General features: G+C 37.2%; 2 protein-coding genes across 9 annotated transcripts in view; one reads left to right on the plus strand and one right to left on the minus strand.

The window, feature by feature from the left end:
* The window catches only part of LOC134225992 (unconventional myosin-XVIIIa), a 543,965-nt gene that overhangs the window by 126,582 nt on the left and 392,962 nt on the right, over positions 1-24,421 (minus strand). The gene's annotated exons all lie outside the window — the stretch shown is intronic.
* LOC134225994 (uncharacterized) lies at positions 5,334-11,759 on the plus strand. 5 transcript variants are annotated; one of them, XM_062706493.1, is made up of 2 exons: positions 5,334-5,444; positions 6,322-11,759. In XM_062706493.1, the coding sequence occupies exon 2, from the start codon at positions 7,200-7,202 to the stop codon at positions 8,145-8,147; it is 948 nt and encodes a 315-aa protein (XP_062562477.1). In that variant the 5' UTR covers positions 5,334-5,444; positions 6,322-7,199; the 3' UTR covers positions 8,148-11,759. The 5 variants fall into 5 exon arrangements, with proteins under 5 accessions (XP_062562477.1, XP_062562481.1, XP_062562480.1 ...); XM_062706497.1 differs by having other exon boundaries at positions 5,339-5,444; positions 6,572-11,759; XM_062706496.1 differs by having other exon boundaries at positions 5,341-5,444; positions 6,353-11,759.

Genomic DNA, 24,421 nt, shown 5'->3' on the forward strand with positions numbered 1-24,421 from the left:
CTCTGTGGTCGAACTCGATCATTTTATCGAACAAGTGGCCGCGCGAAGAACAACATGGTATCGTCGCTTTCGCGGCGTCGGTCAACCGGGCGGGTTCCGAGCCCGAGTACGGAAAGGGGTCCTCGTCAAGGCTGGGGCAGGCGTAGGCCTCGCGTCGGCAAGTCCCTCTGTGTGCAGGCGAATAGGCCCTATCGCGAAATGTCAATTTGGGGTGCACGCGGCATCATCATTCTTGATACCAGTCGTGCAGAGGGAAGCAGGCGCGAAGTCGACCCTTCCCACCTTCCGAGGACATAGGGCGTGGTAAGGCCACCTGAAATGCCGGCAACGCGCTGGCACGATACCATGGTGTTCTTCTAGAAAAGCGAGTTACGATGTTCGGTGCTGCAAGGACACGCAGCTAACCTCGAGGGTGCGTTGTGCACTGGCCCCCCTTTGAAGCATTACTTTCTGGTTGTACCGAAGGGACTATGGGCTTGGCGGCAATGGAAACGGTTTAGCGGGTCGGGAATGTAGTCCTGCCTCCCTCGGTGATCCCTAACCCCGCACTTCCTGGTCAACCCAGGATGTCTGTTGAGCAGATTCCCCCTCCATTGTTTAGGAAGAAAAAAAAAACACCAGTCAAGCAGGGGCACGTGGCCTTTACGTGAACTGTTCCACTTATCATACGGGTTTCGTGCGTTATTAGCGCAGTATAGCTGACGCTCTTTCCTCCGGAAAATCAAGTTTTAACCGTTACACTCCCATTTGTATCGTGCCGCGTTCGCTCTCATGCGATGTTGCAGCAATCTCTCTCATGCTGCATTATTTTCCTCCATCAACCATTCACATTCGTTCCTCGGGTCCGGAGACACCGTGCCTAATGCACTGCCCAGTGCCTAAGATTGTTAATTTGTATCATTTGCATTTTTTAAATTTTGAGTTAAGCCTATGAATCGACTTCAAATTGTTGGTTCTTTAATTCTAAAAACTTGTAAAAAAACGAACAGTGGGTAATGTCTGTGACATAACCGCTAAGTGAACGTAGGACTTGACTTGACCATGCCTTTAAGATACATAATACATATGTCCAAATTTCTCACATAAACTATTTTGGATAAATAATCGGCGTTGCATACCATTCCTTGGCAAAATCTTCTCATCAAACCGACACAGAAATCAAATCTACCTCGAACAAGAATCATCAAAAAAATTCAGGAAGTATCTGTCCGGTCGGTCCGGTCACGAAATATTAGCCTCGACAGTGGCAACCTTCCCACTGAAGGACTGCCTGAAATAAACCACAAGTTGGCTCAGCAGGGGATGTAGACTGTATCTCAGCCCTTCCACTGAAGAGCCTTCTAATCCGTGCGATAGCGACTGAAGAAGAACATTATTTTTAACTCTTAGAGCCTTGAAAAAAGTGTAAAAAGTAAGAAAACGATCTTTTCAAATAACCGCGAATTTCTAGTGATGGTATAAAAAAGACTGAATACTCTGCGAGCGAATGCACTTTTCTTTTATAACTTATTTTGAATCTTCTATGCTTTTCAATTGGTGGGCCAATCAGCTAGTGTCTTGTATCCCGCTGCTTTGTCAGCCAAAGCGTCATCATCATCAACGCGTTCGAAAAGGGCTTCTTTTTTACGCTTGTTGCTCGCTGCTGGCGTCTATTTCCTAAAGGGACTTTCCGCTAGATACAGGCCAATAAGCCTGGCAAGTGAGCTTAGAATTGCAGTTCAGGTGGGAAGTATGTGTTCTTTTCTGAAACAACATTGTTAGTAGTAGAAGGAAGGAAACACCCGGACATGGGATTTCGGGTGATAAGATTTAGAATTGGTAACATGGGACGATCATTCAGTCACGTTCGCCTTGTGTGCGGTCAGTATCAGACAATGTTTATCTACATATTTTTTTATCAATGCCGAAAAATCCAACATTTGATGAAAAATCGATTGATAGTTTATTAATGTTTGAGCTGTTATCGGTGTTTTTTTTATCCAAATAAGATTATGTGAGAGATTTGGACATCTTATGAATCTTTAAAGGCATGGTCAAGCGAAAGGCATGGTCATCTACTTCGCGGATAAATCAGAAAAATTATCCACTGTTAGTTTTGACGCTATTTATGAAAATCGCGCATAAAATTTTATCTCTAAAATATTGGATTTGGCACCCAAGTACAATTTCTATCCCGAAGGGTATAGAAAGCATTGATATTGATCTCTATTATTGGCTCTCTGAAGAACCGTTTGTTTTTTGGACATACATGCTGCATCATGTGGCTTTTCTTCAGCCTGCCTCGGCTCAGCACCGATGCCGGCCGGTCTCGGCTCGACTCTGCTGCTGCTGCCGGTATCTGCTCAGCATTGCTGCTTCGTCAGGTCTGTAGGGTGGACTGCTGATGTACTGGCTAGGTTTCGGCTGATGATGGTCGCTTCGATGGTGTCGAGCCGAAAAAGCGATCGGTGCAGACTTCATTCCCTGCTAAAAGGTGTGAGTGCTGTTCAATCGATGATGCGGTTGCTTCGCTTGTCCCGGTCAGAATGAAAGGAAAAAATCGCGTTGCGCTATTTTATGGCTTCTCGGCAGACCCAGCGGCTGCTCATTCGCTGGTGTCTGCACCAATCAGAACGTGGTAATGGAATGATGCAAGAATTATGCAGTACCCATTTCTAACTGCCAGAGGCAATTAAAATGTATTAATAATAACTAAAAGCGTAACATACACACCAAATTCGAAGAATATGTTTCAGCAAAATATTCAGCTGAAAAGCAATCAGCAATTTTGAACTTTGCTGATAACCAGCAATTTGTTTCGGTCTTTTGAAATTCAGCAAACTCTACTAGTTTGCTGCAGATTCAGTACATTGTACCGCTGTCACTGCCACTGCGTGTCTTGGTAAACATATCATTTTAGAGTTGTTGTTCGTTTTGAAAATTGAAAAATCATCTAACTATACTAGAAGTGAAATGCTTGATGGTTCTGGAAATTCAAGAGGTCTAGCGGAACTTGTAACTCGACCGTTACAACGTAAGTTGTAAAATGGAGCAGCAAAAATTCTATTTGTTAATTTGTTAAGTGAAAATAATATTGTATTTTACTTTCAGCCTTCGAAGAATGGCAGACATCCTGGATTGTGGATTCTGGTCATCAATCGATTGATTGGTTGATGGTATTCTACGATGTGGCAAATTCATGAGTCCATCGATACAGTTGCCGTGCAAAACTTTATCCTTGCACAAAACTAAACATTTACAAAATAAATGTAAATTTGATTGAATTTGTTTGACTACTTTTTACACAAGCCATAAAAATCTTAAATATCCTTTTGAATACTTTCATGATAATAATTATAATGATGATAGAAAATGAAATCAGCTGGTTTTCAGCATTTTTACACATTTTGCTGAATTGATACAGCAAAGTGCTGTCAATTCACACGGCAGCCCGAAATGCGGAATTTTCAGCATAAAAAGCTGATGACTCAGTAAACATCTGTCAGATATGACAGCAGTTCAGTTTGCTGAAAGTTTCAGTAATTTTATTTTACTGAAATGGTTGCTGAGTTTTCAGCTCGGCAAAATTCAGCAAAATTTTGCTGATTTTCGGCGAAAAAAAATTGGTGTGTAGCAAATAAGGATGATAGTGTTATGAAAACACGAAACACCTAGTCTAAGAGATGAATGCATGTATTAGATAATTAGCAAATAAAATTATGAAAAAATAAAATAAAAAATAAAAAAAATAAAATAAATAAAAAAATACGGTACCCATATTTATAGGTTCCCTTGATCTCAATGTTTTTCATTGAAAATAGTTTCATCAAGCATGGACATGGAAGGCATACTTGAAATCTGTCGATTGAGGGGCTTACCGCAGAAATTCGTCACTGAGACGAACGCTATTAACGTTTAAAATCTTTCAACACAGCGTAACGCGGTCGATTTGAATATTTTGAAATTACACCCGGTATAGTAAAGAGAGACGTAAGTCCTACGTCAAAAAACTACCAAGTTGTTTTGTAATATTGAGCAAAGTGACCGAATAACAGTAACATTTGATAATGTTGTCGCCGGTATAGTTTTGATACTCATGCGTATCACAAACTTTATCCTTCCATTTCTCCCATGACTCCTTTTGGCGATTGTTACAAATATGTGATCATAGGCAGTTGCAAAGGCGGCTCGAATATCTCTTTAATAAAAAGCTGCGCTTCCGTTTGATGTTCCACTTACACATACACTTCTGAAAAACCCAGAAAAGATGCTAACGTAATTAGTTTACGGCTTTTAACCTTTTATTTTTTTTTTGATAGAAAAAACGTGGAAAAAATAGTTGTTTTTGGCAATGTTCCAGTCCGGCCCAACGAATATGAATATTCTTTTATAGTTTATTGCGTTAAAGTCAATAAAAAACCAAAATTTTGCGATAATAAGATGAATCCATTTTGAAACTTCAAACGCGTATTTCTTATTTTTCTCGTTTGTAACATGTGACATTTATGCGTCCGACGGCAGTTATTGCACAACAAGTTTGGTTCCAAGGAGTTGATGTAACAATACACCATGCGTCTCCATATGCCTGTATGCTTATATGTTGGACATGGCCAAAACTTGTTGGCTTATATAGTAATATATCTCCAAGAGTAATGAAATTACGAACTTGGCGTCTTCGACATTGTTTGGAATAAGCTGCGCTACAACTTTGTAAAACATAACATGTCAATTTCCCGAGAAATAAAAAAAATATTTTCTAATTTTTTATATGGTGGTCCACCCTATTTTTTGGTAGCACCATAATGAAGGCCTTACTATTTCGAACAATTTTGTAGAACAACAGTTTTTTCTAAAAAAATATAGTTTTGGCGTAAAATGCATCTTTCCACGTAAATCTGTACCCTGGACCATAGTGCACCATAGTGCATTTTTGGTGTAATTTCAGGGGTTAAATTAACAATGATCTGCAAAGTTTGGCTTGTCATGGTACTTGAGAACCACTGATACGTAGCATGCTTCAAGTCAATAAATCATATACTCAAATTACTTATTTCGATCAATGCACTCCAAAATGCAAGCTATGAAATTGCAACCATATGCGGCGCCCGAGCCACAGTTATAGAATTCTCTTTCTTACCTCTTTCGTTCTAACGTAGGGTCTAGCCCAACACATTACGGGTAAGACCACCGGGCACCAAAATTGTAAGATGAGCACTTTTTACAAGTGTCACTCCAGTTGTCTCTTTTCTACCAAATACAGCATGTAGATTGTGTAAGCTATTTAAGACGTGATCGAGAATACATGAAGTCAATTATGGACCAGCAACTAAATGTGTCTCTTCAGTCCCTACTGGTGACTATTTTCATAGCTCACCATAGTAGGGATACTGAACTAAAAGAAAAGTCCTTCTCCATGATTATTTCATGACTCGCAGAACAAACCTGCAACATGGCGAACCGTTCAGGTAAAGTCAAGTTACGCGTTTTTTTTAAATCGTCAACGGTGAAGTAAACTCGCGCAGTGATTAGTGTAAACTGAAAAATGAAGAACATTCATAGTGTGTTCCTGAAAAATGGCATTGCTATCAATGCATAAAATATTATTTGATTTAGACGAATCGATCGCTAACAAGCGAACAATCAGTTTTCAAGCGAAACGCAATATAACTAGGTTAATCGACCTACTAGAAAAAGAACGTTTAGTGCAAATAGTGAACCGTAACAAACTAAATGTGACGGTGAAACCATCAAAAGAAGCAAACAAATTCGAACCAATTGTCAAAGCATCAACAGTGAGAAACAGAGAATTACATACGCATGTGCTAAATTTTATGCCCACGATAACAGGGAGATTATTAGTGACAAACAGTCAGGGCATAATGACACACGTGGAAGCCCATGAAAAGGGACTAGGTGGACAAATATTCGGTATGGCATACTGAATTTCGTGTTGCAAAAGTGAAACAATTGAGGAGGTGCAGTTAAAATGGCGAACGAAAAGTCATCACCGAAAGTGAATAATCATGGTGATCATGATTTAACAATACTATATATAATAGTCCTGTTTGTCTGTCCGGTGACTAGCCAACCAGACGCAGCACGCGGGGAAATTCTCACAAAAAAAAAATTCGCACTTCAATTCTTTTTAATGGCCCGTTTACATATGAGCTAGTTCTAGCGGACAATGCACTATCCGACAATACTAGCACGAAATTAGCATAGTGTAAACGCTTATTAGCGAGGACAATTCCTGTTTACATTGTGCTAATATCGCGTTAGTATTGTCGGATAGTGCATTGTCAGCTAGAACTAGCTCATATGTAAACGGGCCATTACTATCAGATGCAGAAAACAAAACCAGTGACAACCTTAGACAACCAGGCACAGCATTTGATGAAAAAAACCACAGGCAACACACGTTGAAAATTTTGTTTTTTTTTTCAATGCATGATTAATGAACCGTTTATATTAAAAAAAACACTTGCCACGGGCGCTACTGCGTCCACAAATAAACTAGTTATAAATAATCAAGAAGTGCATACCGAACTGCACTTAAGCTACGATGTTAAACTTAATATAATCATCGGTTTAGTGGCAGTGCAACTACTCCTGACAATGTATAAGTTGCTAGTGAAACGTGAGAGGAAAAGAGCTAACAAACTTTCGGCCAAATCACTTGCCAATCTCAACGAAGTTATTACACAGTGAGTCTGATGAAGCGGAGTCTGAGACACCAGCAGCCACATCGACTGTATCCACTCCACGAAGATGACGGAAGCTGCCGTATGATGCGATTTTAAAACAACACAATGGCAACAGTTTTATCTTCATCTGGTGAGTCAAGCGACTAAATGTTCTCTTAATATATGGAAAGTACAAAATGAATTAGATAAACATATGAAAGCCTGATAAAAATTAAAACCAATTTTTCTAAAAATCCATACCGTAGATACCTACATAAAACACTTATAATCAAACAAAAAATTGTGCGCGACCTATATAAAATTATCACTGAATTTTTATTGAAATTCGAAACTAAAATTAATCCTTCTAAATTTAATTATTATGTTAAAACAAGTAGAAACATATCGCTAGAAATACTTCACGTGATAGATTTGAAATTACATAATTCTAAAAGGGGTCCAACGCTTAAAAATATTGTACAGTCAATAATATTTTGCATACGATTAAACAGACAATTTCAAAGTTCAAGTTCTAAAATGGCTAGTGTAATAGAAATTATTAAAATTATTACCTCCCTTATCCCTACTTATGATGGCAATGGGGAAAAACTGGAAAGTATAGTAGCAGCTTTGAATGCCTACAAACCGTTAATTACAGATGGTAATAAGCAAACCGCGTTTAACACAATACTATCGAGATTAGAGGGAAAAGCAAGACCGGCTGTTGGAGATAACCCACAGGCCGTCGATGAAATTATTCAAAAATTAAATGAAAAATGCAAAGGAACTATCGCACCAGAAACTGTTGAGGCAAAATTGAATGCTACAAAACAAAGTGGTGAAGTTACCAAGTTCACCCAAGAAATTGAAAAACTTACATTAGAACTCGAACGAGCTTACATAAATGAGCACGTTCCAGTAGACACTGCTTCTAGAATGGCTGTTAAAGCCGGAGTAAAAGCCCTTTTTTCGGGTATACGGAACGAAGAAACTAAAATATTGTTGAAAGCAGGACAATTCACTTCTTTGTCGTCTGCTATTGAGAAAATAACAGAAAATGAACCATCAGCATCATGCAAAGTTTTCCAAGTCCGTACAAACAATTCAGGGAATAATAGGTACCCTAGGTACACAAACAGTCAGTTTAGGGGAAACAGTCGAGGAAATTTCAATAGCCATATGAATTTCCAAGGATATTCCAGAGGTCAAGCATACTCTAGAGGCCGTGGGAATTTCAGAGGTCACAGATACCAACGAAATTTTCACCAACAATCAACGCGAGGAAATAACAGAGGTCACTTTAATAATAACACACCAAGAATTTATTATAATACATCAAATTTGCAAGATCAGCAGCACCCTGCTGGACAAGTGACGCTTACAAACCAACAAACTTCATTGGGGTTTCGTCAACCATTTCAGCCCCAACAACATCAACAGCAATCCAACCAAGTTGCTCTAACACAACTAGTGCCCAGAGCTTAAGCAACGTATTTACTGTTCATACAGCGTATAGCAATTTTGTAACTCTACATCTAGAAGCATCTGAAAAATGTAGAACATTTTTAATTGATTCGGGAGCAGAAATATCATTAATCAAATATGGGAACATTAACTCCTCCGAGCTAGTAAATGTGAATGACAGATGTAACATTACCGGGATCAATTCTAATTCTATTGAAACTTTAGGCTCCATATCTACATACATAGAACTACCAAGTGGATCCAAACTACGACAAAAATTTCAACTGGTGTCAACCGACATACCTTTACCAACAGATGGAATTTTGGGTCGTGATTTTCTTGTTAATTTCAAAGGTGTTATTGACTATAACACATGGATTCCAAACACGATACCAAATAATGTAACTCCGCTACAAGATTATGACATTTATTCATTTAATAAACAATCTCAGGATATGAGAATTGGAAATTTATTCGAGGAATTGAAATTAGACAATGTCAACGTTGATGATGTTGCTAAGGAAAAATTGTTAACATTATATGCAAAATATAACGACATCTTCGCATTGCAAACAGATATTTTAACCCATAATAACTTTTATAAACAAAAAATTAATCTCAATGACTACAGTCCAGTCTACATAAAAAACTACAGGAGTCCCGAGATACACAAAGAAGAAATAAACAGACAAGTCAATAAATTATTGGATGATGGAATGCTTCAACATTCTACACCACCATACAATTCTCCACTTCTTTTGGTCCCAAAGAAGTCAAATAATGATAAAAAATGGCGTTTAGTTGTCGATTTTAGACAACTGAACAAGAAAATAATTGCCGATAAATTTCCACTTCCAAGAATAGATGGAATACTTGATCAGCTGGGTAGAGCTAAGTATTTCACTACGCTCGATTTGGCGTCAGGATTCCATCAAATTGAACTGGAAGATGATTCAAAACAATATACAGCGTTTTCGACGACATCTGGTCATTATGAGTTCTGTAGGTTACCATTTGGTCTCAATATATCACCAAATAGCTTCCAGAGGATGATGACTATAGCACTTAGCGGTCTCCCTCCGGAATGCGCTTTTCTTTACATTGACGATATTATCGTCATAGGATGTTCGATAAATCATCATTTATCAAATTTGGAAACAGTTTTTCAATCACTTCGAAAATACAATCTCAAACTAAACCCAGGCAAATGCAAATTTTTCTGTCCTGATGTAACATATTTGGGACATCACATCCCAAGCCAATGAATTCAGCCTGACAAGTCTAAATATTCAACAATATCGAATTTCCCAGAACCACAAAACGCGGACGAAGTTAGAAGATTCGTCGCATTTGCAAATTATTATCGCAGATTCATACCTTACTTCTCAGACATCGCAGCACTTTTGAATGCGCTTTTAAAGATAAATATTAAATTTTAATGGACCAAGGAATGTAGAAAAGCATTCGAACAACTGAAACAAAAACTTCTATCCCCAGTAATACTTAAATTTCCAGATTTTAGGAAACAATTTGTACTGTATACAGATGCATCCAAAATTCCTTGCGGTGCAGCTCTTACACAAACATAGCTTATGCTAGTAAAAGTTTTACGAAAGGAGAGAAAAATAAATCGACTATCGAACAAGAATTAGCAGCGATTACTTATTTTAGACCATATATATACGGTAGACGGTTTACAGTGAAAACTGATCACCGTCCACTCGTGTATCTATTTTCGATGAAAAATCCTTCATCAAAGCTTACCCGAATGAGACTTGATTTAGAAGAGTACACATTCGACTTAGAGTATGTGAAAGGCAAAGAAAATGTTAGCGCTGATGCTCTTTCACGCATTACTGTCGACTCAGATGAACTCAAAACTTTTTCTTGCCTACCAGTTCAAACACGAACTAATAAATCAACAAAATATCAATATGACTACGGATCTATTAGCGACTGAGACTGATCACCTCAAAGCTTATGATTCAGTTAATAACTTAGATGCATTCAAACTTCCTAAGGTAATGTTTGAAGTAGATGACGAATATGTAACTATCAAATTTATGACGAAAAACCTGAAAAGAGTAATTGCACAAGTGAAATTACTTTACAGAAACGGTGAGAATGATTTGAAAACATGTCTGCAGACAATTGAGAATATGGCCAAGAAAATAAAAATAAAAACAGTTGCAATGAAGCACAATGATAAAATATTTAATTTGATACCACAAGAGGTAAATAGCATGCAATACAATATTGAAAGAAGTCATAATTATACTATATGTGCCGGCACAAATTATCAATGACGAAGAAACAATTCAAAAACTAATCTCTGAAAACCATGATACTCCTACGGGTGGTCATATCGGTGTGAGCAGATTATTAAATAGACTTAGGTCTAAATACTATTGGGTCAATATGAAGCAAACTATTGCGAAATATATAAAACAATGCAAAATGTGCATTCAGAATAAACATCGTGTCAAAACCAATGAAACATTTATTAAAACGACAACTCCGACCAAATGTTTCGATATAATTGCTATCGATACAATCGGTCCATTAACAAAGTCGAACTTAGGAAACAGATATGCATTAACCATACAGTGTGATCTGTCTAAATACATTATTGCCGTACCAATTCCAGATAAACAGGCAAAGACATTGGCAAAAGCCTTGGTAGAACATTGCATTCTTAAATACGGATGTCCAAAGCAAATCAAATCTGATTTGGGAACTGAATATAAGAATGAAATATTCAAAACATGTGTGAATTATTGAAAATAGAACACAAATTTTCAACAGCTTACCATCCACAGACTATGGGAAGTCTTGAGAGAAATCATCGTTGTCTTAATGAATATTTAAGACATTTCATTAATGATCAACATGACGATTGGGACAATTGGTTGATTTTCTATACATTTACCTATAACACTACGCCACATTCATTTACACCTTTCGAATTGATTTTTGATAAACAAGCGAAAATACCCTCAGAATTTTCAGAAACAATCAGTATAGATCCAATTTATAACCACGAATCATATGTAAAAGAATTGAAATTTAAATTACAAATGATTAACAGAAAAGCAAGAGAACTATCTGAGAAATATAAACACAATAGAATTGATTCACAGTCAAAGGTATCTAGGCCAATAGATATTTCAATAGGAGATAAAGTTTGGTTAAAACACGAAAATAGAAGGAAATTAGACAAAGTGTATTCAGGACCATTCGAAATCATCAGCGAAAATCATCCAAATGTAACAATTGAAAACACACTTACAAGAGAAGCACAACTAGTACATAAAAATAGGATAATAAAAATGTAACACTTCCATATCGTCAAGGTTAAACAATAATAATTACTTGATTTCAAATAAATAAAAAGAATGCCTAAACTTTTAAATTATTAAATATTATTATAGCATTGTTCTTAAAGAAAAACTCTTTGGCATGATACGTATTTTTTTTTGTAAAATCAAATTGAAAAAGTGAAATTTAGTGTTAAGTTGTGAATCCGAGCCTAATCTCTAAAAAAATAATAAACGAAAAAAATAAGTGAAAAAAGAGATAGGTAAAAAGTCTAATCCAGTGTTAGACGTGAGAAATTCGATATTTAGCTATAAATATGATAATTTTATAATTAACTCAGAGACGATTGGAGAAGACAACTGAATAATTCCATTTGCATTACATTATTCATCCAAAGAGGGGTGATGTCATGGTACTTGAGAACCACTGATACGTAGCATGCTTCAAGTCAATAAATCATATACTCAAATTACTTATTTCGATCAATGCACTGCAAAATGCAAGCTATGAAATTGCAACCATATGCGGCGCCCGAGCCACAGTTATAGAATTCTCTTTCTTACCTCTTTCGTTCTAACGTAGGGTCTAGCCCAACACATTACGGGTAAGACCACCGGGCACCAACATTGTAAGATGAGCACTTTTACAAGTGTCACTCCAGTTGTCTCTTTTCTACCAAATACAGCATGTAGATTGTGTAAGCTATTTAAGACGTGATCGAGAATACATGAAGTCAATTATCGACCAGCAACTAACTGTGTCTCTTCAGTCCCTACTGGTGACTATTTTCAAAGCTCACCATAGTAGGGATACTGAACTAAAAGAAAAGTCCTTCTCCATGATTATTACATGACTCGCGGAACAAACCTGCAACAGGCTAGCTTGCTCCATTTGTTAATTTATTTAAAAACAAATATGTGAAAAAGGGGTGTCCCACATTAATAGGTACACTTGAACAAAAATTAGTTTTTATCGTAAATCTTAGATTTATTGAAGTACATCAAGTTTTTATTAACACAAAATAGTTAATTATTCATCAGAGCATTACTCAGTTCCGTTTTGTACACCATTTTAATTTGTTTCGATAGTTAATTAGGATTTTCGAGATCCCGCGCACTGGTGGTGCCTCGTGCTGTTTTAATCACTTTTTTTTGGATTCCACAGTCATATATATCGTAAATAATCATGCTGCAAACATTCTAAATAGGGTTTAGAATTGGAAAAAGAGCAACCCCTGGCAGAACATGAATTTATGCCTTCACTAATCACATTTTCGTACATTAACTCGCGTTTATCGTCGAAACGTTAAGTTTGCAGTACCAAAATATCGACTGAAGAGCTTGATATATGCATGATAAAGTCCTACTGAAAATCAATTTTGTTCATTTATGCAGATTATGCATAAGGTTGGTGCAGTATCCAAGATGGCCGCTGTCCGAGGATCGGTCACTAAAGTTTATTAACGAATTTTTTTAATGTTCGGGTGTGCCACTGCGACCAGTTATTAGATCTAATCTATTGTAGCATGTCCCGTACCCTTATTGTTTAAGTGCTTGTCGAATTACTCCATTACTATTGAGAAGCAATGAAGTATCGGTTCCGATACAGTTTTGTTTTCCCAAGAGTACATGACACGGTCCCGCTATTTAGACCCTTTACAGAGAGCAATCCCATTGAAGGCGCGCCCCTTATCAATATGAAATCAATCCATTCTTGAGAAAACAGAACAGTGATACTGTTTTTGGCCATGCATCGGAGCCCTAGCCACAACCTTGCCTTTCTTCTAGAATATCACCACTAAAGCTACAAACCCGGGATTTGGCTCTATCTACAAGATCATTTCAATCTGGAGAAGTTGTTCAGTATCAAGAATTTTCGTGTGTTGCTCGAACTGTGTGGCCCCAAATGGCCGGAGCGAACTGTTATGACCACGGGGATGACAAGCTACGCCATCTTTGTCACATGTTTTCTGAATCACCAATACGAGTACACAGCGAATGCAACATAAACAATTGCGAGGGTGAAAATGATATAAAACGAACAAAGGCATAGACAGTACCTTGTGCAACTAGCATTTTAAATAATTGAGCAAATAAGTTGAACATTCTTAAGTTTGAAGCATGGAATCGAGTGTATTATTGTTTTAATTGATAATTCGTTAAATTTTTCTCTATTTTCTCATAATTGTATTGCGCTTTTTGCACTTCATAAGAGTTTTGCGAGATTTTTTTTCTCACAGTCATCTTTTTCTCACACTCAATACACACAAAAAAATTTGATTTTCCGTGTATAATATTTGTGTGTGAGTGCTCAATCTGAAAACAAATAGACGTCAAACCATGGCGGGAATCGATTAAGTGTACACGCTTACATGTGACTAACGAGTAATGGGTTATAATTGGGTAAATTTCAGTAACAAAAATCGACCAGCCCGAAATGAGAGTGAGTGTGAGAAAAAGAAGCGGGCAAATCACAATCTACACATAACTCTTCAAATTGGTGAAATCGGCAATATCATGTTGCATTATTGAGTGGTACGGGCGTTTTTCATCATATTCTCCTGTAAAAACGTAAACATTCAAAATTCACGCACATACTATTACAAAATAAATCAGTATTGGGGTAATTTGACACTGGGGGATAAATTTATCACCCAAAAAAGAACGAACAGGCAAACCTGTCAAAATCCATAGTAAAAAAAAATGGGTGTCGCTCCTCTGGTTATGACAGTAGCTTTCGGTGGGTGCATGTGCATGTGCAGGTGCATGTGTGTGTGCACCACGGAGGTCTGACCAGAAGAGGCCGAGTCATGGCTTGCTGCGCACTGATCGGCACGCTGAGGTATGCAAAATTGCACGCTGATGGTGACTTACTCAAACCCCACACAAACTACCATTGTTTACCAGTTCATGAAGAGTTAGTAGGGTAAGATCTGAGAGAGAGAAGACAGCTCGCTTTATTTACGTTCATCCTAATGTCACCGCGATCCAGTCACTGCGAACCGCAAAAGTAAACACTGCGATGCAACTTCAAATGGTCGTAACCAGAATTATTTATTTGGCAATTTATGTTCGATACTTTTCTTACATCTGCTACAGTGAATTGAACCAGTAATTATCCAAGTGAATGATCCCGTATTATGAGAAATCGGGTTTGTTCCACGTTGGGAAGTTCATAACCATTAAAATTAGCTAATTCGAACAAGTTTTTATTGGAGTGAAAAATGTTGCTTCCGACGTTATGAAATGTTACTTTGATTTGTTGAGTTTCCACGTTTTCGAAACAAATAAAGAAGAAGAAGACATAGTAAATAAACGATCTGTCAGTGAGCTGGCTTCTCTCTCTCAGGGTAAGATGGTATAGTGCGCCCCACCTGGCCAAAACGCCCCCTTTGATTTCTAGAAAACTATAACTAACTAAGGATCAAAATCAGTTGGTACTAATAAATATTTGTAAAACCATCATACTATGTGAATGTGGTAGTATTTTTGTATTACATAATGAAAATATTTGCAAAGTACAAAACCCAGATTAATCCACCTAGCAGTGATGATGCCTTTCTCGTGCATTATAAAATATATTGAAAAAATCACATTAGAAAGGTCAAAAAAGCTCTTTGGGGGAATAGATCACATTTTTTTGATCATTTTTAATATTTTTGCCTTGCCACCATTCAAAAAAAAATGTTCTTTGAATTTTCAAGGGGGACCTTTGGGGAAAAACAACACTACCAAAAATCCACACATATTTATTGGCAAAAATCCATAGATTTAGCTTATGATGTATATCAGCGCACACATAACCATTGTCCACGCGAACTACTAATAAAACATATATCCAAATAAACTTTATGTGTGGTCTCGAATTAGCAATTATTTAATTTATGTGTGGTTCTATATCGATTATATTAGGGTGGAGCTATTGCAAAAATCTATAACGGCGACACATATATCTTATATAGATATTTTTGGCAGTGAATGATTTTTCAATAATTCCGAAAAGCAATGATTGGGCCCATTTCCAATAGCAAACAATTCCCCGTCGAATGCAACTTGTTGCGAGTAAATCGGATAATTCTAAGTTCTAAAAAGTGTGCCTACAAAATTTGTACACATACACACACACATACACAAAAAAACAGACGTCACGTCAGTTTGTCGAGCTCCGGGCCTTCTATCAAGTTTTTTTAGCAATCATACAGCCTTTCGGTACAACTTTGTTGTACGAGAAAGGAAAAAATGCATATGTTACAAATATTCGATCGTGCGATAGTACAATGATTAGCGATAGTAAATAGGGTAAGACGGTATAATGCGCCCCACCTAGCCAAAACGCCCCCCTTTGATTTCTAGAAAACTATAACTAACAAATGGTCAAATTCAGTTGGTACCTATAAATATTTGTAAAACCATCATCCGATGTGAATATGGCAGTATTTTTGAATTACATAATGAAAATATTTGCAAAATACAAAAAGTCACAGTTTTGATGTAACTTTTAATATTTGTTTGCTCAACATTCTGGCGCGACGCTAGCATACTGTCCGCAAAACTTGCACTGGAACACTTAGTTGGGCAACAAAATAACTTTTCTCAGTGGTTAATATAATATAAAATTGCTTCCATCTTCAAAAATGTAACGTTTTCCAAAAACATGTTTCACTGGTCAAAACGCCCCAGTGTAGGCAGGACAATATGCCCTTACCAATTGGACACAAGCGCGGCGAGCTTGCATCAGTTGCTTCCAAACTGTATGGACAATATTGAAATGTAATTCCAACCTGCTTAAATGAACTTATGTTGGTTTTTTACTGTCAAGCACATAAGAATTTGTAACCTTTTTATTATGTGATTGATAAAATACTAATGAAGGGCTATGAAACGTCTTTGGTTAAGGTGGGGCGTACTGCACAGGCACTTTTTGAAATCCATTTTTTACGAGTTTTCAAAAAAGTTTTATTACGTGTTATCTGTAATATTTATATATGACTACTTACGGGCAATGCATTTGCGACTTTCTGGACTACCAAATAACACAAAGTTTGCATAAATTGCGTTGAAAAGTAAAAAGTTATCGCTGAGTTGCCTTAGGGGGGGCATATTATACCGTCTTACCCTACAATGATTAGCGCAACGGCGCGTTTTGAAAAATACATATGGATTAACGTTCCAGACGCGTTGCTGCGTCTTCAATTGTTTTAGGGCTGATTCCCACGTAGTGTTTTTTCACCAATGTAATATTAAAGTTCAATAAAACTAGTTGTATGTCATATATTGATTTTGCATCCCTTTGTGTAATAATTGTGAAACCAACAATTCACATAAATATAAATGAAAAAAGCCGCATAATATGGAAATAAGGAGGTGTATGAAAACGAACGTTATGTTCAAATCACCCATATGCCCAAACTACACCATCATTCCACCCAAACCAACGAAACCACCCAAACCAAAAAGCAGTTAGCCTTAATGACACGCCTCTTCTTTCCTTCCAAAGCATGAAACAAAATGGCAGCAAACGTAATGAGCGCACGAGAAAGCATGTACGTAGGTATGCGATTTTTATTTCCAACGATGAAACTTTTACAGCTGTGTTGATGCGAGCGGATAAAGTCATCGGCTTCGGGTCTCTAGCGCGTGTGTGTTCGTCCATTAGTTTTCGTGTTCCACATTTGAAGCTTTGGAAAACTTTGCTTGAAAGGTTAGCATCATCAATTGGCCCTGACGGCAGCGCGAAAACAAAATGGGGGCTGGATGATGCTTTTTTATTTCACCCGGCAAGGAATATATGATGTCAATTTTAAAATGTTTATTAAAACGTTAAAACACGTTTTAGCCAAACATAGTTTGATTTTCCGGGTTAGAAATTCGATTTACTTTTAGATTAATAACACGAAAGTTGAATTATTTCTATTAAAAAATCATTTGTTGATAAGTAGCCTAACATATAGTTTTCCAAAATTCTAACCATATATATTCAAAAGTTTTCAGTAGAACTCTGTGAAACACATTTTAAAAGCATTTACAAAAATAATTCCTATCTTCATCATGTCGAAATACAGTGATTTCACGCACACGTCCATCTCCGCGCGGCTTCGTCAAGGCGAATAAATCACGAAAGAAGCAACACAAACATTCATGCTGTCAGTTATATACACGGTGCGAAATTCATTCACCGCATGCGGAAATGCTACACCCTTAATATGTTTTACTCAATATTGTGCGGTTACTTGCTATTTTTTATTTATTTTTTTTATTCTTTATTAAAGTGTTTTTTAAGGTTACTTGCTAAGTTTTTTTTTAAACTTTATTAAAGTGTTATTTTAATCTCCAGATTATGTTCAACACCGTACTTGCTAAATGGATACGGTCGGTTAAGGTCTGAGGGAAAGGTTTTCCGTTAAAAAAACACGTGATAGCACTCTCTGAGAGAGAAAATTGCCCAATTCAGCGCGCCAGAATGATGCTGTCAGTGTCGCCAAAATTATTTCATCATTATGCAGTTTACAATTCTCGCTTAGTTAAAGGATAAAGTAACATTTTTTTCATGAATTAATTTGAATAGCGCAATCAACAGAACAACATGAAAGCTATTGATTGCAGTATTCAAATTAATTCATGAAAAAAATGTTACTTAGGTCCTTTTGAAAAGTTAAGCGAGAATTGCTTGAGAATTTGCCGTAAACGGAGAACAAAAGGAATTGGCAACAATGGGGAAGAAATTTATCACTCATGCAGTGGTTCGGCGAGAGAACAGCAGCAGCGCCGACCAATCACGCAATGAGGAAATCAAAATAAACAAACTCCAGCTGGTTTTGGAAAATGAAAACATGAGCCGTTTCTAGAACAACATTAGAAAATATCGTGAGAGGATTTCTGTACAAGGTTTCCACACAAGCTTTGAAAAGGATTTAGGTGATAACAGTGGTGCTGATGTAAGTAAGACAAATAAGACAAAAAAACAAATAAGACAAGTAAGACAAATAAGATAGATAAGACTAAGAAGTAAAATAAAGCAAGTTTCTCCAGGAATTCCTTCGGAAGTTCCTCTAGGAATTCCTTCAGAAGTTTCTCTAGGAATTCCTTCGGAAGTTCCTCCAGAAATTCCTTCCGTAATTAGTTCGGCAGTTCCTCCAGGAATTCCTTCGGATTTTCCTCCAGGAATTCCTTCGGATGTTCCTCCAGGAATTCATTCGGAAGTTCCTCCAAGAATTCCTTCGGAAGTTCCTCCAGTAATTTGTTCGGAAGTTCCTCCAGGAATTCATTCGGAAGTTCCTCCAGGAATTCCTTTGGAAGTTACTCCAGGAATTCCTTTGGAAGTTCCTCCAGGAATTCCTTTGGAAGTTTCTCCAGGAATTCCTTCGGAAGTCCCTCCAGGAATTCCTTCGAAAGTTCTTCAGGAATTACTTTCGAAGTCCCTCCAGGATTTTCTTCGGAAGTTCCTCTAGGAATTCCTTCGTAAGTTCACCAGGAATTCCGGCGGAAGTTCCTCCAAGAATTCCTTCGAAGTTCCTCCAGGAATTCCTTCGAAGTTCCTCCAGGAATTCCTTTGAAGTTCCTCCAGGAGTTCCTTCGAAAGTTCCTCCAGTAATTTGTCTGGAAGTTCCTCCAGGAATTCCTTCGAAGTTCTCCAGGCCTTCTTCTCTTCTCCTCCAGGACTTTTCTCCAGGATCTTCTCCAGGAGTCTCCTCTCCTCCTTCTCCTCTCAGGACACCTCCCTGAACTGACCTCCAGGAACCTCCTGGCTCCTGGAACCTCACTCAAAGAAACTGAGTCCCAGGACACTCCTGAGGAATTCCCTCTCCGAGGAAACTGAAACTCACCGGAGGAATTCTGGAGGCACTCCGAGGAATTGAACCTGGAGGAATTCCTGAGGAACTCCTGAGGAACTCTGAGAACCTGCATGAACTCCTGTGAACTTTTTTGCTGAACTTCATGATATCCTATTTTTTTCATGAATTAATTTGAGTACTGCAATCAACAGAACAATATGAAAGCTATTGATTGCAGTATTCAAATTAATTCATGAAAAAAAAATGTTACTTACGTCCTTTTGATAAATTATGCGAGATCTATAGTACAGCAGAAAGTGCATTGCTGATAAACGTTCATTTCGAACAATACACCGCAGATTGCTGGTTAATTTTTTTTTTGACATATACTCTGTCTCGCTCAAACCAGCAGCGAATAATCTAGCGACTACTTTAACGAACTATTTAAGGAACAGCTACTTTAAGGTCTGAGGGAAGCTCTCTCGCAGTAGAGCGCTATTTTCGTACTAAAATGTCTATAACTCGGAATTGGGAACGAATTTCGCTTATCCCAACTGACAATCTTTTTGGAATTTATCAAGGAATGTTCAAAATTTCATGGACCTACTATTTCCCAAATTTGAATTAAGCTCTAAATACTGAACTATTGTAGAACTGAAATTTTCGCTTCTCAGTACCTCTCTCCGATGATTTGAGGCACAAAGGAACCGAATTTCGCAAAACCCAACTGACAAAAGTTTTGAACTTTTCCAACGATCATTTTGATGTAATAAAAAGTATATGTCACCGCAATAAATTTTGCAGGAAGCTCTTTTTACTTCAACCAAGTTTTTTAAATTCCATACAAAAGTTACCATTTCGGGAGAGCAGCCAACAGCATATTTTCTTATGGCGCACGACAGGAAAGGAGCGATGAGAGCAGTAGAAAGTCCGTCAACTTTGTATCTAGCGTGACACAAGAAAAAAGCGTATTCCTATTTGTGAACACGAGGATACCAAATATTATATATTATATATTGAAATCAAATATATGAATAAGATCAGATAAACAGTTGAAAATAAATAAGACAAATAAAACAAATAAAACAAATAAGCAAAATAAAACAAATAAGACAAATAAAGCAAATAAGACAAATAGGACAAATTTCTACGGACGTCCCTCCAGCTATTCCTCCAGAAGTTCCTGCAGAAGTTCCTTAGAGAATTCCTACGGAAGTTCCTCCCGGAATTCCTCGGAAAGTTCCTCTGGGAATTCCTCCGGAAGTTCCTCCGGGAATTCCTCCAGAAATTCCTCCAGAAGTTTCTCCAGGAATTCCTCCTGAAGTTTTTTCAGAAATTCCTCCGGAGGTGCCTCCAGGAATTCCTCCGGAAGTTCCTCCAAGTTTCCTCCGGAAGTTCCTACAGGAATTCCTCCGGAAGTGTCCCTGGGACTTCCTTCAAAAGTTTCTTTGAAAACTTTCAGAGGAATTCCCGAGGGAACTTCCAGAGGAATTTCAGTGTTCCTGGGAATTCCTCCGGAAGTGTCCCTGGGAATTCCTCCGGAAGTGTCCCTGAGAATTCCTTCAAAAGTTTCTTTGAAAACTTTCAGAGGAATTCCCGAGGGAACTTCCAGAGGAATTTCAGGAGGAATTTCCAGAGGAATTTCCAGAGTAACTTCCAGAAGAATTCCCTGAGGAACTTCCGGAGGAATTCCCTGAGGAACTTCCGGACGAATTCCCGGAGGAATTCCTGGAGGAACTTCCGAAGGAATTCCTGGAGGAACTTCCGAAGGAATTCCTGGAGGAACTTCCGAAGGAATTCCTGGAGGAACTTCCGAAGGAATTCCTGGAGGAACTTCCGAAGGAATTCCTGGAGGAACTTCCGAAGGAATTCCTGGAGGAACTTCCGAAGGAATTCCTGGAGGAACTTCCGAAGGAATTCCTGGAGGAACTTCCGAAGGAATTCCTGGAGGAACTTCCGAAGGAATTCCTGGAGGAACTTCCGAAGGAATTCCTGGAGGAACTGCAATCAACAGAACAATATGAAAGCTATTGATTGCAGTATTCAAATTAATTCATGAAAAAAAAATGTTACTTACGTCCTTTTGAAAAGTTAAGCGAGAATTCATGAAAAAAAATTACTTAGGTCCTTTTGAAAAGTTATGCGGGAAATGTAATAAAATGCGTAAAGCCAAAATAGAACTGGGAACTTGCAAGTGTTCTAATTGTTTAAGTTGACTTTTTGTAGGGTAAAGTGCCCAATAGTGGACCCCCAACCAATAGTGGACCCTCCAGACATTTTTTCATTATTACAGCACAATGGAAACATTTTGCTATGAAATTCCATCGGGAGAACCTACCTTACAGTCCTATGATTTGATTACATGCATTGAAAATGCTATGGAAAGTAAAATTAATTGATTTTTTACAATTCTATAAAAAATAAACCCAAGGGTGTCCATTATAGGAATATTTTGGGGGGTCCATAATAGGGAAGAAGAACGTCCCGAAACGAAACATGAAAATCAAATGAAGTGTTGGCTATAGGGAAGCAATTTCCTATTAAGGACCCCCAGGGGGTCTAGTATAGGGCATATTTAGTCCGACTTTACAATGTTAATTTCAATTAATAACGTCGTGTATTTCAGTGTTTTATGTATGTATCGTGAAGAGGAGATGCGGAGCTTGATATTAGATAACACGCAAAATTAATATTTTGAAAATTTCCACTACTTATGCCAGGAAGAGCAAAATTTCGCTACTAGGGGGTCCACTATTGGGCATTTTACCCTAAATTTATTGGTCAATATTTAAGAAGTGCTGTAAAAAGAAAAGTGCATACTTAGTTTTTCCAAATTTGATTCAGACTATCTTTTGAAAAGGGTCAAACTTGTTTTTACTGATTTTTTCAAATGGATATAATCGAAAAACGACCCTTCCTACAAAAAAGTGTTGTATGGGTGACTATCGCAAAATCAGTCAAACTTTCTAATAAAACTTTTTGAAAAACTCAAAATTGAACCCTATACTAAAAAAATTGATTTAAAAAATTAAAAGTCGATTTGCAAAAAAACGCCCTTTTCGATTTGGACGAAATTTTGTCTCAAGATAGGTGATTATGTTCCCTAACAACCGTCCATACATCGCAAACTGGGCACTTTGAAGGAAAAAAAAAATTTCTAACAAAAACTTTTTCTTGACGGAATTGATTTTTTCAGTGTCTTTAAGGGGTGGATTTAACATATGTATACATACATACTCATATTAAGTATTCCTGTACAGTCATGCAGAGTACAATGTTTTGGTCGTAACTGGTCGCAACTAAAGAAGCTAATAATGGAATATAATATTTTTTTGAAGATATAAACCCCTTTTTAATATTACTCTTAATTTAAAAACAAACTATATTTAGTGACTAAATTAGACAATCTATATACATAAAAATGAATTTCTGTCTGTCTGTGCCTTATAGACTCGGAAACTACTGAACCGATCGACGTGAAAATTTTGTATGTGGAGGTTTTTGGGGCCGGGGAAGGTTCTTAAGATGGTTCGAGACCCTCCCCGCTTTGGAAAGGGGGGCTCCCATACAAATGAAACACCAATTTCTTCATAACTCGAGATCTAATCAGAAAATAAATCAATTTTAGGCGAAACGAAGTTCGTCGGGTCTGCTAGTGTATCATAAAAATAGATTTGCTTGGGGTTCTATAACGATGGCTTTCATTGGTTTAGTTTCTGATGAAAATACACTGAAAATAATTCCGACAAGAAAAAGTTTTTGTTAGAAAAACTTTTTTTCCTTAAGAGTGCCCAGCTTGCGATGTATGGACGGTTGATAGGGAACATAATCACCTATCTTGAGACAAAATTTCATTTAAATAAAAAGGGCGTTTTTCGCAAATCAAATTTTTAAGCTGATTTTTTTCAGTGTAGGGCTCAATTTGGATTGTTTCCGATATTTTCACTAGAAAGTTTGACTGATTTTGCAATGGTCACCCATACAACACTTTTTTGTGGGATGCGTCGTTTTTCTATTATATCCATTTGAAAATATTAGCAATAAAATTACAGCTCTTTTCAAAGGATAGTCTAGATTAAATTTGGAAAAACATTTTTGTTTTCATTTCGAATCATCTGGTGATTTTTCATTTCTCATTTTTCATTTCTTACTTCTTACTTTTCACTCCTCACTTCGCACTTCTCACGTCTCACTTTTCACTTCTCACTGCTTACATCGGCCCATAGGGGAAAGAAATGGCAGAAATGACGCTTAACTTTTAAAAAGAACATATGTCACCTTTTTTTCATGAATTAATTTGTGTACTGCAATCAAAAGCTATCATATTGGTCTGTTGATCGCAATATTAAAATTCATTCATGAAAATATGTTTCTTAGGTCATTTTGAAAAAATAAACGAGAATTTTCAGTGTATACATGAAATCTTAAAATAGGTACTTTTTAACTCATTAATGGGTTTCTATGTTTCTTTGTGAAGTTTTTTCTTCCGTGTAAGCTGTGTATTCTATGCTGTCAGCGTGCCGGTTTCTAATAAATTGTGTCTTGGGAGAACATAACCTAGAAAATCGATAGCTTATTTGTTACGAAATAATGATGTCTCATAACTCTTTGAATATTTACTAGTTTTTGAGACGTGCCATCATTATGAAATTCAATAGCGAACAAGAAGAAAACATTCCCCATCGAATGCAACTTGTTGTAGCAAAATCGATTCAGGTTTAGTACTAGAAAAATTGTCTAATGTTTCAATGTGCACACACATACGCACACACACACGGACACACACACGGACAGACAGACATTTGCTCAGTTTGTCGAGCTGAATCGAATGGTATATAATACTATGGGTCTACAAGCGCTCTATAAAAAGTACGTTTTGGGAGTGAAATGAAAGCCTTTCTGGTACAACTTTGTTGTACGAGAAAGGCAAAAAGCTTAATTTGGTTCTAGAGAGACTTTCTAAATTCAACATTGAAGTCAACTTGCAAAAACGCAAATGGTTTGTAACTAGTTTGCCATTTCTGGATCACGTGTTGACTGATAAAGGTTTGTTGTCATGTCCAGAAAAGGTGGAGACAATTCGTATAGCCAAGGTTCCAAATAATGTAACCGAGTTGAAGGCGTTTTTGGGTTTGATAAATTACTACGGTAAGTTTTATCAAAAGATATTTTAGTTACTAGATAATGATTGTCGCTTCGGTTCCCT

This window comes from Armigeres subalbatus, chromosome 3 (genome assembly GCF_024139115.2).
Source record: "Armigeres subalbatus isolate Guangzhou_Male chromosome 3, GZ_Asu_2, whole genome shotgun sequence".
NCBI lineage: Eukaryota > Metazoa > Arthropoda > Insecta > Diptera > Culicidae > Armigeres > Armigeres subalbatus.

Coding starts and splice junctions, on each gene's coding strand:
- LOC134225994 (XM_062706493.1), top strand. CDS start 7,200: ATGGCTAGTGTAATAGAAATTATTAAAATTATTACCTCCCTTATCCCT.